The following is a 19,326-nucleotide window of genomic DNA, read 5'->3' on the forward strand; positions in this document are numbered from 1 at the left end:
GAAGGAAAAAGATGAAGTTGAACTCAGAGTAGAGAGGATGTTACCTTTCTTGAGATCACGCTGAATTACTTAAGGGACCAAAGAGACACTGCTTTTACCGTGCCAGGCAGGGATGGGCAAGAGTTCTTAGAAAAGCAAGGATTTACCCCGGGAATCTCTTGTCCAGGGTTTGGGAGATGGATGCGGTTGTTACAAGATAGTGTTGAAGGAAAATCAACTTTAGCATTAAGAAAAACAAAACAAAACTTCCATCTCAGGTACCTTGTCTGAGAGAAAGGAGGCAGGTTTCACCTTATCCACAGCGGTTGCGGTGCCTCTGGGGCGGAGGAAACAGATCTCGGCTTTCAGCCTAGAAGTTTGGCAAAAGTCGGAGCCCAGCAGTCCGCGCGCTGCGCGTCTCCGCCAGGAGCGCTTTCCGGGCAGTGGCAGAAACTGGGCAACTGCGCCTTAGCCCCGTGTTCTCAGCAGAAGTGCCCCCCCGCCCCCCGCTACCCCCCACATGCACTGTGTTAACAAACAGACTAACCGTTTGGAAAGAAGTACCTTTGGCGAGCCGCGTAGGGTTGTCTGAGGGAGGATGCCGCGGCCGGCTGGGCGCAGGAGGCAAAGCCCGGGGAGCCAGGCGCACGCGAGATGCCGGGGCCCACGCGGGTGGCGGGCTGGAGGGGTGGGACAGCCCGTAGCCTCCGCCAGGTCGCTCGCGGAGAGTGGGAAGAGGGCCTCGGTCGGTGTCCCGCGCCCTCTCGCCTTCCCCCAGGATCCTTTCCTCTCTTTCTCTACCTCTGCAGCTCCAAGCGTCTGGTGACCCTGGCTCGGGGACTTTCGCCCGCCTTTCTGCGCTTTGGAGGCAAAAGGACGGACTTCCTGCAGTTCCAGAACCTGAGGAACCCGGCGAAAAGCCGCGGGGGCCCCGGTCCGGATTACTATCTCAAAAACTATGAGGATGGTGAGAAACTTGCTTCCAGTCTAGCGGGGTGACGGAAGTTTGAGGAATAGGAGCGAGCACTTGATGTGTGGGGTGGGGTGGGGGTGTTAACAGATTTGGAGGAGAGCCTGGTGGAAGCTCCTCTGAAAAGCTAGTAGCTTTGGACTAGGGGATGCGGGAGTTTGGGACTCCTGGCGTGATTGCGGGGGAGGGTGGTTGGTGGTCACCAGGTTGCCGGCCTTTTCGCTGGGCGTCTGAGCTCCGAGGCCGAGAATTGGTAGCCAGAACAATTGGCAGACCAGTTCTGTGGGGTAGAAGATGTAGAGTGTTTCTTGAGAAAATTCAGATAGGATCTTAGGCTACTAATGGGTCAGGGTCACGTTTCATTCCTAAAATTCTAGAAAAAAGTGCCTTTCTGTTTTTATTTCTTGCTTTCCTGAGTTGAGGATAGGGGTGATACAGCTTCTTCTGAAACCCACTCTGAAGTTTTCTGGATAATCCTTTTATATTGGACCTCCTTGTTGGGAAAGGTTTGAATATCTCCACAGTGGGTTCTCCTTCAGACTGCCTAATCTTAGAGTTGCATTTTTTCCCCCTGTTTTAAAATGGGTTTATAAATGCCAGCCTTCTTTCTTGCCAGGATCAAATGAGTTAAGTGTTGGAAGGGCTTTGAAAACTTGGAGAAGCCAATCTTTTTAGGTTTGAATAGTCTCGTTTTTACTAGAAAATGGTGTTTAAAAGTTTTGTTTAGAGGGTATAGTGTTAATATATATGAATTTTCTTTGTGGGTAGGGGACATATTTCTTTCAAATAGTCAAGATGGGAATTGGTGGGTCCCCAGCTACTGAGCCTGTCTGTGTAGGTTGTATAAAAGAGGCATTGGTGTCCATTCTTGGAGAGTTATCTCCGCCCTGCTGTCCCTTTTCATAAGTGAGCCTCAGAGCTTACAGAGCTCAAAGACAGGTTCTTAGAGCTCCCTGGATTTTGTTATATCTTGTCCTTGTAAATCAGCAAAATGAGGAAATGCCATTGTATATATGTATATTCTGGGATTTCACTGAATGGGATTCTGGAGAGATGCTGGGATCTATCCCAAGGTTGACTGGGGAAAAAAAAATTTTTTTTAAGTGCTAGAGTGGAGAAAGAGAGCAAGGCTGAGTCTTCTTGAGTTTAAAGTGTGAATAGGACTTATAACATTTGCCGAAGTGTATAGGAGTATAAGGTTAGGTCTTTTCAGAGGTAAATGTCATTGCCATAAAAATGTGGGTTGCAATAGATTTTGCTGTCACTCAGCATAAAATGCAGAAAGGTAAAAGATAATCCTGAACAGCAGTTCTGATGGTAATTTGACCTAGGGCCTTATAGCTCCCAGGGTCACTGTCAGCTCTGTGATCAGACGTGCAAAGGGAGAATATTAATGGTTTTCCTAATGAAACAGCTCTTCTTCGAATCCATGTCAACTACTAGTTCTTTGGCTTGTGAAAAAATGTTTAAGAGCCCCAAGAACCACTGGGGGGAGAAGGGGGGAAAGGACCATTATAAATGACAGGAATTGGCCTTTTTCTCCCAAACTTGTACCTAGGATTATATTACCAGTTCACTGAGAACATGAGATCCGCTTAAAATGAAAGATACAATTTGTTTCCCTTTATGAAGGGAGAAAGTGGGCATCATGGGGAGAAAGGAAATTGGTAGAAGGCTGTGCCCCATAAAATTTCATGGAATTAAAAAAAACTCAGAAATGGAAAAGATCTAAGAGGTCATCTTCGATCTTTCCACTACTTCAGGGGCCAGTACAGGATCATTCCATATGGAATCCTTTTCTTGTTTTGTCCAACCTGGTATTAAATATCTCTAGGAATGTAGTTTTTACCACACTTGTGGGACAGATTTCTGTCCCATAGGTTTTTGCCAGCATATTCTTATCTTGAATTTTCCTTTTATACATATTCTCCAAATATTTACGATTATTTCTTTTTTTGCATTTTTAAAACATCTATCTTCAAAATAATTTCTGTCTTTGGTGTGAGTGACAGGTTAAAAAAAAAAGGTTTTTTTCATAGCTGTTTTTTATCTAGACTACCTGGATTTAATTCTTTTAAAACTTTCTTTAAAGTCTGTACTTCCAGACACTAATCTGCTTTATTGCTTTTAGCTGAACTCCTTTTGATTTATGTCTCCCTGGTAATAAGATGCTCTGAACTATATCAGTATTTGAGGCCTTAGCAGAGTTAAAGAGAGTAGGAATGCCCTGTTTTTGCCCTTTGATGCTCACATATCCTTAAATCATCCATATTGTCTTTGTTCTTGATGTTACATTACAGAATTTAAGGCAAAAATATTTTTGGTATAGTCTTAGCAATTTTGCTAACATTATACTTCAGTTGTCACTTTTCATCCAGTGATAATTATAATCATCATCATGAACATCTTAAACATAATTAGGTCTTCTTAGTAAATGGCCCTGTAATTGGCACTTGGGCACAAGCACCTTATTAAAAACAAGATGTATTGACTTAAACATAATACAGAGTAATAACATACATTTTGAGTAATAAGATACACTTATTGGCACATTATGAAGTTGAATGCTATAGTGAAGGGAATATGGAATTTGGACTTAGAAAGCCTATATTGTAGGCCTTGCTCTATCACTTAGGATTATGTGGCCCTGGGCTTGCTGCTTCTCTATAGCATATGGATGGTGATAATACCTGCTGTGCATAGCTTCTGTGAGGCTTTTAGGAAGTAATGTGTGTAAAATATTTTGTCAGTTATAAAGCACTATGTAAAGGCTAAGGATCTTACATTTATTAAGAGCAATTTCAGAAAATTTGTAACACCTTATATTTTGAAGTGGGATTAAGAAGTGAATAAGATTCAATGAGACAAGTTTTTACAGAAGAAAGGAGAGAGAATTAGGGAATTGTTTGAGAGGTTTAAGGGAATGTCGGGAGAATTGTCTTCAAGGAATGGAGATGCAGAACATAGGGTAGCTTACTTTTTTTGTGGTAATGAGAGAAGAGACATATCTTTAGTTTTCTTATATGCTAACAATGAAATGAACCAACAGTTCTAGCTTAGGTAAAATACAATATGGTTAATTCATATTGCTACTTTGATGTGATATGTTGTTGTTTCCCCCTGAATGAATAGTGCAATTAAGAAGGCATGTGGCTTCTATTTTCCACATACTTTTCAAGCTTTAGTGCAAATTGCATTTTCTCTTAACTTTCTAAAACCACACTTTCTGTATCACTTTAGGAGAGTCTCTGGTTATTTTTTTAATACAGTTATCTATTCTACTCTATGCATTTCTATTCATATTCTACTCTAGGCAGGCATCTTGAATTTCATACAAATATGGTGATGGTGGAAGAAATAAAAATAGAATTGTTTTTCATACCTTGGAATCTTACTGTTTGCCTTACCTTTTGTACACCATTTATTATGCACATTAAAAGCCAACTTGGTATTTCTAAAATATCATATTCATTATATCACTCTTTTGCCCAGAAATTTCGATTATTTTTGGATTGCTTACAGAAAATGTTCAAGTTCCTCAACTTGGCATTCAAAGCCTTTCACATTTCAGTCTTGGCTTACAATTTTGTATCCTGTGTTTTCATATACTTTTTATTACAGTCCTACTTGATTTTCACTCTTTGTAAAGCACCTTCATTATCTCAACCCCTTACGTTTGTTCAGCCACATATCTCTGCTTTGAATGCCTTTCTTCTGGCTCTGTTCAAGTCTCGCCCACTCCCTAATTCCTGAAAGCACATTGCAAATACCCCTTATTTTCTCAAGGCCTTTCTTTCCTGAGCATATGATTGCATGGTGATCTCTTCTTTCTCTGGATTGTTGTAGCTTTTACTCTTTAGGTTGTCTCCGTCTGCCTTATTTTGCTCTTTAACTTTTAACACGTATGTGAAAATGTTTTGTTTTCCTTTCCGTGAAACGTTTTAATTTTTAGAATCACATTTTCCATAGGAAGGGACCATATCTAATTAGTGTTTATTCCAAAATGTCTGGCATTATATAGAGCTTCAGCAAATATTTTTGGATATTTATTGGCTTAACACTGTTAAAGCTCTGGGAAAATCGAGGTGACTAATGAAGAAATGAATGAATTTGTATGTGAAGATTCTATTCATTTTTCACCTTCAATGCATAGTCTTAAAGTTCATTCTTAATGCTCATTTTAATGACACTTTTCATTATTTTAACCATGTACTCTTTATCTTATGTAATCTAAGTCATCTTGGTTTCATGCTATGCATTTAAATTTATCACCTGGTTTAAAGCCTTGCACTGGACCCATTATTAATTATATATTGTATCTCTTTCTTTTTTGCCTTTATTTTTGCTTTTCCCTGTTAGCCTTACTTAGTTTCTATGCCTAGTTTTCTAATTCCTGATTTAATAGTGCTTTTTCACAAACTTCAGAAGTTTTTTTTTAATCTCTCTTGTCTTGAAGATTTTCTCTTCAGAGAGCTTCTGAAATACTAAAGGATGGATGCAAGTATACTTATAAACTCTAAGGCACTCTAAAACTATTATTACTGTTCACCTTTCTTCAGGAAGTTTTCCAGTTTTAGTAGAGGTGAGGTAGTTAATGTTTTTTTCTTTCTATTTCCATACCATCAGTCAAGACATAAGACATAAGAACAGCACAACTACCAAAAATCATATTTGCCTTGAACTTACCCACATTTTGTTATCTCATTTTATTTAAAATAAAAGGTTTTATAAAGGTTCTTGAAATTTTGGGGCGCCTGGGTAGCTCAGTGGGTTAAAGCCTCTGCCTTCGGCTCAGGTCACGATCCCAGGGTCTTGGGATCGAGCCCCGCATCGGGGCTCTCTGCTCAGCAGGGAGCCTGCTTCCCCCCAGCCCGCCTGCCTCTCTGCCTACTTGTGATCTCTGTCTGTCAAATAGATTAAAAAAAAATCTTTAATAAAAAAAATAAGTTCTTGAAATTTAGTTACATTTGTAAGTATTTATTGATTACCTACTCTGTTTAGTTTCATGCTAGACAAAGAATGGCAGAATATCAAATAAATAAATGGTAGTGCTCCAAATCACCATTAGAACACAGTAATAACTGCTACAGGCAAGATCTAATCAGTGTTAAAATAAATAGGTGAGGAGTGCCTGGCTGGCTCAGTTGGTTGGGCATCCAATTCTTGGTTTCAGCTCATGTTGTGAACTTGGGGTCCTGGGATCAAGTCCCACATGGGGCTCGGTGCTCATGGGGGAGTCTGCTTGAGGATTCTCTCTCTCTCCCGTTGCTCACATTCTCTCTCTCTGAAATAAATAAATCTTAAAAAAAATAGCTAAGACTTTAATGTAAAATGGATATTTGCATAGCCTCAGAGCATCTCTCTCATAATATTAATGAATTGTTGTGGTGGTTTTGGCTTTTGTCCACAAATTCTTTGATACTTCTCTTTCTAGGATATAGAACTTGACTTTTGTCCTTTTAAGTGTAGGCTGCATTTAATGATTTGTTTCTAAAGAAGAGAATCTGTACAGGTGAAAACACTAACCTTATAGTGGAGAAACTGACAGACTGCCGTTACAGCAAAGTGATCAAGCATAACATGAGCAGATAAATCATGTGGATAATCATGTCTTCCCTGATGTGATGTGATGAGAAGGCACATCACCTTTTTGATATTCTTTGGAAGAATCCCTGACTCTCTGTAATTATGAGAAAACATTAGCCAAACCAAACTGAAAGACATTCTACAGAATAACTGACCTTTGCCCTTCAAAAGACACTGTCCCTGCTGTCAATGAACTAATAGCTTAATTAGTGAGATAACATTTATACTGATAAAACTTAAGAGTAAATCAGAGACAATATAGCAGGAAATGCTAAGCGAAACAGTTTGCCAGGTGTAACAGGAAAAGTAGAGATGGATATGGGCCAGATTTAGGTAGGAATTAGGTTGCGCCTTGTGAAAGAGGTAGACTTTGGAAAGGTAGTGACAAGAAGAGAGGACATTTAACTCAAGGGAAAGAGCATGAGGGCAAAGCCTAAATATGTGTTTAGGTAGTAAGAAAACCATCCTGGTTACATAGAAGGCACATGTTAAGAATTATCTTAGTTCATGTTGGCAGAGCTATGTTATATTTTTTAGAGGCCTATTTGTACATTTTTTTTGTTAATTCAGAAGTGTTTATAATTTAAAAACATAAAAAATAAAGTGCATGTTAGAAATAATTATTTAGAGAGAAGCAAGGGAGGGGCAATGAATGAGGGAGAGAGAATCCCAAGCAGACTTCTCATGCTCGATCTCATGACCCTGAGATCATGACCTGAGCGAAAATAAAAAATCGGACGCTCAACTGACTGAACCATCCAGGCATCCCATTAGAAATGATTCTAAGAAAAGCTCATAGTGCTAAAATTATGTCTAAATTGAGTTGTAAGAAGTTCTGATATGTTTTTGTTAGTTCCAAAATATGTAATTGAAGAAGGAAGTACATGTCTGAAGGAAAAGGTTGTTTGGGTAAATCTAGATTACATTATGAGAATCTTGAATTTTAGCCATAGTAAATTGGTATTGTTCTGTAGGAAACTAGAGGCTGTTGTAAGTTCTCTTATTCTGTTGGAGAAGGGTAGGACATTTTTTCAATATAGGCAGTGCCCCTTGCCCTCTCCCATTCTCCTTTTCAAAATTACTACACACATTCACATATTCTAGCTAAAGTACTTGGTGAGGTTTGAGTTATGAAGCATGATTGAAGGATAATTTAAAATTTAATAATTAATTTGGTTCTTACATTATAGAGTATATAAAAGAAAGAAAAGGTTTTAGAACTTGTTTGATAAGTTTTATGTTACCCTTCATACAGAATAAAAACAGTCAGTATTTTATAATGTACATTCACTCATGGATTTACTCATTGGGCAGGCATCTGAGGCTGAGAATATTGACACTGAGGCTGAGAATATGAATGAGGTCGAGGTATTAATGTCAAATTTCATACTACTGACTTCTTACCACTTCAGCAACAACAGCCAAAAGCAGTTTCTGGTGATTTTCAGGCCGAGGATGAACTTTCAACTTCATCATTTGGTATTTCACGATCTGTCTGCCTGCAACTTTAGAAGGATTTGATTTAATTTAATATTTTATTAAAGTGTGTCAGGAATCACCTAAAGTTTTATGTATGTCTTATTCTGCCTTTTGAAAACAAAAGGATGCATTTTCTGTAATGTTTAAAACTTGGTATCCAAGACTTGATGTTAGCTGCAGCTCACTGTACCTTGTGAATTTGAATAGGGTATCTCAAAAAGATATAGTTGTTCTGTCATTTAGTCATTGTGGCCATCTGTAGAGTGCTGAAAGTGGTAGAGAGGAAGAAACTCTGGGGTCTGTTATGAGTAGAGGTGGCTTAATTAATTTCAGTGAATCAGAAAATCCGGCAAATAAACCTTATAATAACGACCACATTTGTATAAATTTATCACCTGGTCATTGGGGCCACAGACAGTTGTGTATTCCTATAGAACACAATTGTTCTACTATCGCCAATACCAAGTGTCATTATTTCCCTTGCCAAATAAGTTTAAATTCTCTCACTTGTTCTACCAAGCCCTCCTGGTGGGATGGGTACCTCATAGAAGAAAAGAAACTTCTTTTGCGATTCCCTGGACCTTATCAGGCCACCAGTCACATGGTCTGGGCTCCTAGAGCCAGGAGCCTCTTCTGAGAATCCTTCATCAAAATGGATTAGATGGGGGCGCCTGGGTGGCTCAGTGGGTTAAAGCCTCTGCCTTCAGCTCAGGTCATGATCCCAGGGTCCTGGAATCAAGCCCCGCATCGGGCTCTCTGCTCAGCAGAGAAGCTCTGCTTCCTCCTCTCTTTCTCTGCCTGCCTCTCTGCCTACTTGTGATCTCTGTCAAATAAATAAAATCTTTAAAAAAAATGGATTAGATGTTAAGAATCTTAGCTTCAGTGCTTCTTAGTGCCTTAATCAAGCTTTCAGTTGTCTCAGTCTGTGAGACAGTTGGATTGGAACACTGAGGTAGGGGTGTGTGTGTGTGTATGTGTGTGTAAGAGAGATTATATGAGCACGAGAGAATTTGGTGTGTTTTATTTCTTGCATTTGTTTGTGGATGGTGATGTAATCAGAGTAAATACATATTTCTAGATTAGTGCCTAGTATTGTACAAGGTATAGTTACCTTGTTTATCTCTGCTGTCCTTTGGTTTCATGATTTGATGGAGTGAAGTTCAGTTCTGTTAGTTTTCTTCACTTTAGTATAGCAAAAAACAGTGTAATTTTGCCTAATTTAATAATAAACTTTTGATTATCAACTATATGCCAAGCTTAGTGTTAACTATTGGGGCACCAAGAGGCATAAAGCATAAACCACAGTCTCAAACTACTCTGGTCTTTATATTTGTAGAATTTCACAATGATCTCCAGTATTATCTTTCTACGTCAGTGAGATTATTCTTTGCTTAGTCCTTCCATTTTGTTTATATCATCCACCTTGAACATTCATCCTCCCTCTTGAATTCAAAATTTTACTTGTCCTTCAAAGTTCTGCCTGTCTCCTCTCCTACTAAACCTTCTGCTAAGCCAATCCCCATCCATTCCTCCTCATTCTCTAAATTTTTCTGAGATTCTTCTCTGAATACTCGATCTAATTTAGTCCAAGTGCCCCAGAATTTATGCTTGATTGACTTAAGTGGACATAATTTTTGTTTCTAGGAATTTACAATCAAAACAGACTGACATTGACACACATAAAAATCCTTACAGAGATCACACTGCATGGAACAGACACTTTAAATCAAGCAAAATATTTATGTTATTTAGAAACCTTAATACATGTGTTTTGCTTTTTATATGGCAAAGAATAAAGAGTAAAAAAATATAAGCTGCATATAGAAAAGATGGGGTATATGTGTGTATTTATATGTTTGTATTGAGGATGTTGTATTGTTAGGGGTAAACCACTACCTTATTTTCACTTGCTCTGGAAAGGCAAAAATTCCTTGAAGGAAGGTGAGACTGGAAAGCTGGGAAAAGATAAATTGCTCAGATTTGGGGCATAATTTCTGAAATAAGAATGGATGTTTTTCTGTAGCTTAATAATAGTCATAATGCAATAATAATATTATTTAACATTATAGAGTGCTTTTTACGTGCCAAATACTATTTTAAACAATTTACATGCACTGGTATATTTAATTCTCTTACCAATTCCATGAGAAAAGTTCTGTTTTCTCCACTTGACAAATGGGGAAACAAAGACACAGAGTGGTTAAGTAACTTGTCCAAGACCACCTAGCTGATGAGTTGTAGAGCAGACACTCAATGACATTAGTCATTAAGCCTGCAGACTTAAATATCTTTTCAGACACAGAAGACATGCAAAAAATAATAAGAACAAGATAGGATATAATCAAATGTTAAACCATGTAGAACAAGCTGTAAGGGCTATTGGAGCTGAGAGAAGGAGATTAAATGAGAGTTTGAGTAGTCAGCATATCTGCCTAGGAGGAGGCCTCCTGACCTGGCCTTAAGAGTATATAATAATAATGCTAATAATAGCTACTGTTTGTTGACCTCTTACTGTCTTTCCGTATGTTACCTCATTTAATTCTTAATCTGATGAGAAATAATGTGTGTGTGTGTGTGTGTGTGTGTGTGTGTGTATGTGTATGAAGAACCAAGACTCAGAAAAGACAGGTAACTTGCTCAAGGTCATAAAGATGGGCAACTAGTTGGTAGAACCAGGATTAGAACCCAGTCCTGTTTTCTCTTTACCGTGCTTAGGTAGAAGGATCTCATCTTTGATTCATTCATTATTTTATTTATTCATCCATTCATCTTTCTGGCACTCAAAAGCCTTATATTAAACCTGTGGAACATTAAAATTATCTGTGCCACGAGTTCAGTTCCTATGAGTTTAATGAAAGTCTTGTGGGACACTAAATAGTTGCTAAGTAAAACAACACAAGAATAATCACAGGGAGACACATGAACAACTCAAAGAGATGGTTGTCACATATGACACATTGAAGGAATAGAACAACTACTCATCTAATATGGAATAGAATTTACTAGTTTCTCTAGGAAGGAGGTATATTTGGAAGTGGATACATTGAAGAGAATAATAGAAATGTATCAACAGTATTATTGATACAGAGGAAATGGCAGGATATAAAGCAGAAAATTAAGTATATTTCAAAAGTTGTTGGAAAGTTATAAACAAATTGTTGGGCAGTTTCAGAATTATCTTATTTTTTATTTATAAATGGAACCATGTTCAGCCTTAAGTTGTAAGTCCAGTGAAACCCTGTGAAGAGTAAAAGTAACAGATAAGGGTGAGGTTTCAAGAGAACCCTTCCTTTCTAACCTCCTTCCCTGTCTTTCTCTTTGAATTGAGATTTTTAAATTCAAGTGAAGAACACTTTTACAGCCGCTTAAAATGAAGAAACCAAGGAACGTAGAGATTTATATATTCTGCACAAAGTCTCAGGCGTGATTTAAGAAACTCTGTTGTTAAATGGCAGAGCTGTGATTGGATCCAGGACACTCTCACTCTGAAGTTGGTTATTGTCACTGTCCCTATAGCATAACAGTACTATGTTCCTCATTCTTCTACTGAGACAGCTTCAAGGGCCTTTCAACTAGGGGTTTCTATTAGTTTGAGTCTGATTTGGAAGTTTGAAAATGGGGTTATGTGAAAGTATTACTATTTCTTTTGTGGCTGTTTCCATCTAGTTTGGTCACTTATCTCCTCATTCTGTCACCTCTCAGGGATCTGGGTTCCATGTCTCCATCCTCTCTCTGCCTGCTGCCTGACTAAACGTTCTGTCCACTATATGTCCAGGAAGAAACCTTCAGAGACCTCTCTTGTCTGCTTATTCAAGTTCTCACTCTCCTCTAGTTTTTCAAGACCCTTGAGAGTCAGCTTCTCTCTTTGCCATCATTTCTAACCCTTGGGTCCCCGATTCTATCATCTGTTTGCCCACTTTCTACCCATTTCTGAATTATTCCTACTTTCCGAAGCCCTGATTACATTTGTCCTCCTTCTCTATGAATTCTTCACTATCTCAGCTCAAAGTGATTTAACTAATTAATTCCCTCATGAAACATTCATCCAGCCTGAATTTCTGAGGCATTTATTATCTAAAAATCACTTTTTTGCTCCTTTCATATTCTGCCTTATCTTTTCATGTATCTTTTTGTATGTGTTCAGGTAAACTTGGCTCTACCTTTAGATTGTAGGTAACTGTGAGAGTAGTGTTTATATGAATTCTGTAGTTTCTACAACATCTAGTAAAATGTCTTTTGCATAGTAGCTCTTCAACAAATACTTGTTGACTAATATTTGCCATTTATTTGGTAGCTTAATATACTAAAGGGAATAAGCTTTTTCCCATTCATTGTTTCTGCCTTTTTTTTTTTTAAAGATTTTATTTATTCATTTCACAGACAGAGATAGGCAGAGAGGCAGGCAGAGAGAGAGGAGGAAGCAGGCTCCCAGCTGAGCAGAGAGCCTGATGCGGGGCTCAATCCCAGGACCCTGGGATCATGACCCGAGCGGAAGGCAGAGGCTTTAACCCACTGAGCCACCCAGGTGCCCCTGTTTCTGCCTTTTTAAAGAAATACATAGGATATTTCTGGTGAATGCTTAACTTCTTTATTCATATTTTTACTTTTAAAGATTTATGCTTTTATTTATCTTATTAATTACCAATACAATGCAGTCTCACTAGTATAAATTCAATAATATCAAATGATCCTCATTTCCACTCTGTAATCACTCTTAATAGTCTAGCATGTATCTTTTCAGACCTTTTTCTATGTATACAGATGTATATAAACTTTTAAATATATAGTTGGGATCATATTGTACAACTTGCTTATCTAAGTAATCTTTTAGTCAATAACTACAGTCTGTTTTTTAGTGAGTAAATAATCCATATATGGATGAGCTATAATTTAACCATTCTCTTTAATTCTTTCATTGGTACTTTTTCCCAAGAACTTCTGTTTGCTATTTGTCCATAGTTTCTAACAAAGCAGTGTTGTGGTGTTGTTTTTCCTTCTCCATACTGGAACTTGATCTAAATTATTCATTTTCCCCTAATGTCTTTTTAAACACCCTTATCCATTTTAATCTTTTTAGCTATAATACATTCTTTGAGTAAATGTCAGGAAAAAAAGTCACAGTAAAACTAATTCTGTGCATCAAAGTATGGTTTCCTTTAGTGAAATAAGTGCTTTGTGAAGTTTTGGATACAGATGGAAAGTGACACTCAAAATATTTTGAGTTTTTGCTCAAATATTATATGACTCTGTGATTTAAAAGAAACCTTAGCTGAGGATTTCCTGATTTTCTTTGAATGTCACTCATCTCATTAAAGCTGCTCTGTGAATTTGAATAGTAGTCAGCCAAAGAAGTGAGATTTATGAAGACCTTGCATAATGTCTTGTTGGAAACAGGTAGCCATTTTTGAAGAGCTCCCTAATCACTCGTTTGCAGGAGAAAAATCATTATATTTTTACATTCATATTGTTCTTTAAAGATGATAAAAACACCTCTGGTCCTTACAGGGACTGTGTGTAGATTAAGTTTAAGTTTTGTCATTTCCACTTTATAAGTAAGAAAACAGACTCAGGGAAGTTGTTCAAAGTAACATGGCTTTTAAGTGACAGAGCTGTTATTAGAATTCAGCGCCTCTCCCTTCAAGCCTGACACTCTTAAATAACTTATCACAGCTAAAGATAGTCCTGTCACTGCACTCAGTGAGCAACATGGGCACTTGTATTCTGCCGTGGTTGGGCCACTCTGAAGCAAATTCTCTGGGGGACTAGAATGGGTCTATGGCTTTTGTGAGGGGGTGTGTTTGCGTGAAGGTCTGTGGGGTTCCAGTTTAGTCCTGGATTCTTGTATCTTACTGAACTGTTCTTCACTGACAAACTCTTGGACAGGCTACAGAATGTCATTTTTGGAGATGTAGCACCTGAATTCTAGACTCCCTTGAGACCAGGTCCAAATCCAGGGTAAGTTTAGAACTAGCCCAGAGAATGGGACTAGGGGACTTTGAGAGTACTCTGTAGAATGCCAATATCTCTGAGGAGACTTCCAACAAAGAATTTAAAAGCCTTTTAAAGGTAGACATTCATTAGCTATAGTGGTGCACTCAATGAAAGAGAGGAAGAGTCTGTTTTTTTATTTACCCTGAAGAGCCCCGCAGTGAGTAGGCAGAAGAGCTAGAAGTAGAACATGAATTTTTTGGTGATAATGGTCACTGAGCCATGCACAATTTAAAAAAAAATCTTTGTAATCACCATTGAAATAAATCTTTACATATCTCTCAGTACCTTAATAGGTATGCTGTTTTCATCTGGGTGTTTATTTCCTTGCAATTGTTAAAAAGCAAGATTGTGAATTATTTGCCTGGCCATTATGAATCCCTATGGAAGAGTAGACTCAGGTTAAATCCAGTGAGATATAGATTCAAAAGGGACTACAGGCTATGCTTAGCCAAGTTAAAATCCATAGGTGAAACTAAACACGTAACCTAAAACCATTACACAAATAAATGCTATTGTTTCATAGACCATTTGTAGAAGCAAACGAATGGCACCCCAGTCCAAAGGTCAGGATTTTCAACAACTTGCAGCAGAAAACTTACACTTATTAAATGTCTTCACTAGGGGTTTTTGTGTTACTAGATGACTGAGGTCTTTTGTTTCTTCTGTTTTCCTCATGGCAATAAAGTTGAAATTTAGCAAGCTTTCAAAATGAAATTTCTCGTAGAAGTTATAACCACAGGTTTTAAGTTTTCATCACCTAAATATGGAACAGGATGATTGAAACCTGGGGTGGGGGAGGGGAAAAGAGAGTTGAGGACACATGTGGTGTGTATCAAGAATCAGTATAAATCAGGAAGGTGTGGTAAGGGGGATTTCCTGTGTTACAGAACTGTTGAAATAGTGCTCCCCATCCTCCAATGATACATTTCAAGTGAAGGTGCTGACCTTTTCTGACACCTTGCAGAGATGGTTTGCCCGTTACCTGACACACTGTCGTTTCCTTGAAGCCTCAATCAACAGTCTGCTGCTAGGAAAAACTCATCCTGGAGATAATGCATTCTTTGGTTATGTCCTTTCTTTGGTGCATCATGAGGTTTGCTAGGTACCTGCCTGTAGGGCGGGGCCACACTAGAACATTTGAGCCTGTTCTTTTTTAATCCCTTCTCCAGGACAATTCATTTTTCAGGTTTCCAGGTATGATGATAATATCTACCAATTTTTGAGTATTGACACATTCTAAACACTGGGCCAAAAGCTTTTCAAAGATGATCAGATTTTTTTCCTCACAGCCCCATGAAGCAGGTACTCTTAACTGTCCCATTTGATAGAAGCCTAGAGATGTTAGTCAGTGGTTCTCAAGTCTGGCTGCAGATTAGAATTAGCTAGAGGAGCTTTAAAAAATACTGGGTCCTAGACTAATTAAATCAAACCCCGGGGTGGGACTGAGGCATTGATTTTTAAAAATCTCCTCAGGGGCTTGTAAAGTGCACACCATGGTAAGAACCTCTGGGTAAAGTGACTTGCCTGAGGTACTCCGGCTGGTCTGCTGTGGAGTTCAAATCTAGACAGTCTTGACACTAGAGTCTGGGCATAGCCAGCTCTACTGTAGTGATGCCTGAATTCTAACATGCATGCAAGTCATCTGGGGATCTAGTTACAAATGAGATTCTACATTTCTAACGAACTCCTAGGTCTTGCCCATGTTGCTGGTTTGGGGACCATACTTGGAGTAGCAAGGCTTTGCTGCTAGTTACTAATATTAGTGCCTATGGGAGCCAGAAGGGAAAGATACTCACTGAAAGGCAGCAGCAGAATGAGGAGCTGGGAAGGGCTTCTCATCCATTTTACTTTAGTGATGATAGCAGATATCATGGGCTGATTATATAAACTTTTCAGTGTTTTCCTAGGGCTAACTAAACTGTTTCGAATATTTCCCTGTTCTTGAGAGCCCTTGGATCTTCAAGTCTGTGACAAAACTGGTTGTTGAGGCATTTTAATCTGTTAGTAGGAATATGGGGTGTAATTGCAAAGTTGGTCAGTTTTTAAAACCCCTTTCTCCTCTTTAAGCAGACTGAAACAGGAGTTTAGATAGATGAGAAGTTACAAGAAATCCTTGAATTTTCAGTAAAATGTTCATTCAGTAAACATTTACTAAGTACCTATTATATACCAGTATTGCAATATGCTCTCCCAAAGGATACAAAAATGAATGGGATATAGTTCTTCCTCTGATAGAACTTATACTTCGTAGGAAAAATTGATAATGATGTGTAGAAAGATAAAAGACAAATTACAGAGGAAGAAGCAGTAAACTTTAGCTGAAGTACCTGGGGACAACTTCATAGGTGTCACTAGACAAATTACTGTTGTTATTTCTGATTGTTGTAAATGTTTATTAGAGTTTAGGTTATTAGACCATTGCTGAGATTTCTTAAGTTACTGTATTATAGAATGGTTTTATAATTTTGAGGTAAAGCATCCTTTATATAATTCTCATCAATAATATGCATAAAAATTGAGATTAAAAGAATTTTTTTTCTGGAAACAGTATCAGTGACATCATCAACCTATACTACGTATTGAGTTCTTCCAAGGTACTATAAGCATTGTCTCATCTAATCTTTTTATTTTATTTTATTTTCATTTAATCTTTTTAAAAATCCACTTTCATCGAAATATAATTTGCATTCAATATGATTCACATACCATTTGGCTTTTAGTATATTCACAGGGTTGTGCAACCATCACCACAATCAATTTTATTTTTATTATTATTATTTTTTTTTACCACAATCAATTTTAAAGAACATTTTTATCACTCCAAAAGGAAACCTCACACTGCTTAGTTATCTCCCCCAGATACCTCCTTAGTCCATTTGAGGCAGTCACTAATATACCTTCTGTCTCTATGGGTTTGTCTATTCTGGATATTTCATATGAATGGAATTATACAATATGCCGTTCTTTGGGACTGATTTCTTTAACTTAGCATAGTGTTTTCAAGGTTTATCCTTCTTGTAGCTATGTTAGTACTTCGTATCTTGATATCACCGAATAATGTCCCACTGTATGGATATATCACATTTTGTTTATTCCTAAAAGAATGTTTCTTTTAGGTTTTGAATAAAATGAAGCCTTTTTGATGGAATGCCAACTGTCTTTTTTTTTTTTTTAATATTTCTCACTTTCCCTTTGGTCTTACTGTTCTAGACCTACTTCTAAAATGGTAACCTCTTAATTAGTGTCAGTGCCCTAATTTGTTTGAAAGGAAGAGAATAAACACTTCTTGATCAGCTGCTTTCTGCAAGGAACTTTATGGTATATCTCATTTAATCCTCACAACAACCTTACTAGGCAGATTTTTCAGATAATCATCATTTAAAGATGAGGAAACTGAGTTCAGAGAGATTAAATATTTTGTCCAAGTTTACACCTAGGTCTTGATAGAGTCAGAAATGATGATTCTGAAATCTATGTTTTTTCAACAGTATATGGCTCGTCCCAATCCATTTTGGAATCTGGTAATATCTAGTTGATGGTCAAAATAGTAGATAGTAGTGATGGTAGATGGTCAAAAATGTGTTGAATTACTTGTGTTGAATTCTTGTTTTTAACATACTCTTACAATATTTAAAAGCCAGAGAGGGACTAATGATCTTCTTACTATAAACTAATGATGCCTAAGGACTTACTTCACACTTCATCCTAGAGTAAACCTCTGTCCCTTGTATCTCTGCCTTTGAATGTATGGTGGTGTTTTAAAAATCACTGTATTTTAGTGGACCTGACCATAGTATGTGCTCAATAATATTTGTTGAAAGAATAATGAATTGGTTTGGTGGTCTGGAATCCATTAAAATGGAAAACAAGTCTTTACTTCATGTAACTTGAGGGTAGTTGTCTTTCTAAGGGTTATTTCTAGATCTGCATTTGCAATCAGCGTTAACCAAGAGAGCCCTGGAGTCTATAGAGAATATACAAGTCTAATGTATTTAAATATTCACATGCAGAAGATAGAGGTCTGAAGGAGCTGCAGCTTGCATGTGAAGAAGGAGCTCTTACATCTTGAGAGCTGTCTTAGAGCTAGCTTGTTTATTCAAAAGGAAAAAAATACGGAGAAAAACTAAAAACAGACAAAAGCTAAATGGACAACTTAGTAATTGGATATGAGGAGAGAATAGAATTCCTGGATTCTTTTCCCAGCCTGGCAGCTGATTTTCTCCACTACTTCCAGCCCCTGGCTTTCTCCTGCAGTGATCTCATTTGCTGTACTAGTATAGGAGAGGGCTGTGGTGAGAGCCTGGAAGTGAGCATTGTGAAACCTTGATGACACTAGTAGGCTGATGCGTTACCACCATGGAAACCAGTGTCATGTTCATCTTATGACAGTCTTTGTTTATTGGAAGTTGGAGGACTCTGGAAATAACTGTGAACATAGACTGAGAAGTAAATTTTTTTTTCCATTTAATTGATTTTATTTTTTTTCAGTGATCCATAATTCATTGTTTATGCACCACACCCAGTGCTCCATGCAATACATGCCCTCTTTAATACCCACCACCGGGCCCACCCAACCCCCCAACCCCCTCCCCTCCAAAACCCCAGAAACTGTTTCTCAGAGTCCACAGTCTCTCATGGTTTATCTCTCCCTCCGATTTCCCCCAGCTCACTTCTCCTCTCCATCTCCCAGTGTCCCCTGTGTTATTCCTTATGCTCCACAAGTAAGTGAAACCATATGATAATTGACTCTCTCTGCTTGACTTATTTCACTCAGCATAATCTCTTCCAGTCCCATCCATGTTGATAAAAAGTTGGGTATTCATCCTTTCTGATGGAGTCATAATACTCCGTAGTGCATACAGACCACATCTTCCTTATCCATTCATCTGTTGAAGGGCATCTTGGTTCTTTCTAGTTTGGTGACTATGGCCATTGCTGCTATGAACATTGGGGTACAGATGGCCCTTCTTTTCACAACATCAGTATCTTTGGGGTAAATACCCAGTAGTGCAATTGCAGCATCACAAGGTAGCTCTATTTTTAATTTTTTAAGGAATCTCTTCACTGTTTTCCAAAGTGGCTGCACCAACTTGCATTCCTACCAACAGTGTAAGAGGGTTCCTCTCTCCACATCTTCTCCAACACATGTTATTTACTGTCTTGTTGATTTTGGCCATTCTAACTGGTGTAAGGTGGTATCTCAATGTGGTTTTGATTTGAATCTCTCTGATGGCCAATGATGATGAACATTTTTTCATGTGTCTGTTAGCCATTTGTATGTCTTCTTTGGAGAAGTGTCTGTTCACATCTGCGCATTTTTT

General features: G+C 38.0%; 1 protein-coding gene across 1 annotated transcript in view; it reads left to right on the forward strand.

The window, feature by feature from the left end:
- The window catches only part of HPSE2 (heparanase 2 (inactive)), a 655,107-nt gene that overhangs the window by 2,597 nt on the left and 633,184 nt on the right, over window positions 1–19,326 (forward strand). The window contains exon 2 of the mRNA XM_032882617.1: window positions 789–946. Coding sequence (XP_032738508.1) covers window positions 789–946 — 158 coding nt within the window. The remainder of the gene's footprint in view (window positions 1–788; window positions 947–19,326) is intronic.

Source organism: Lontra canadensis, unplaced genomic scaffold (assembly GCF_010015895.1).
Source record: "Lontra canadensis isolate GAN:19392208 unplaced genomic scaffold, GSC_riverotter_1.0 scaffold3, whole genome shotgun sequence".
NCBI classification, from domain to species: domain Eukaryota; kingdom Metazoa; phylum Chordata; class Mammalia; order Carnivora; family Mustelidae; genus Lontra; species Lontra canadensis.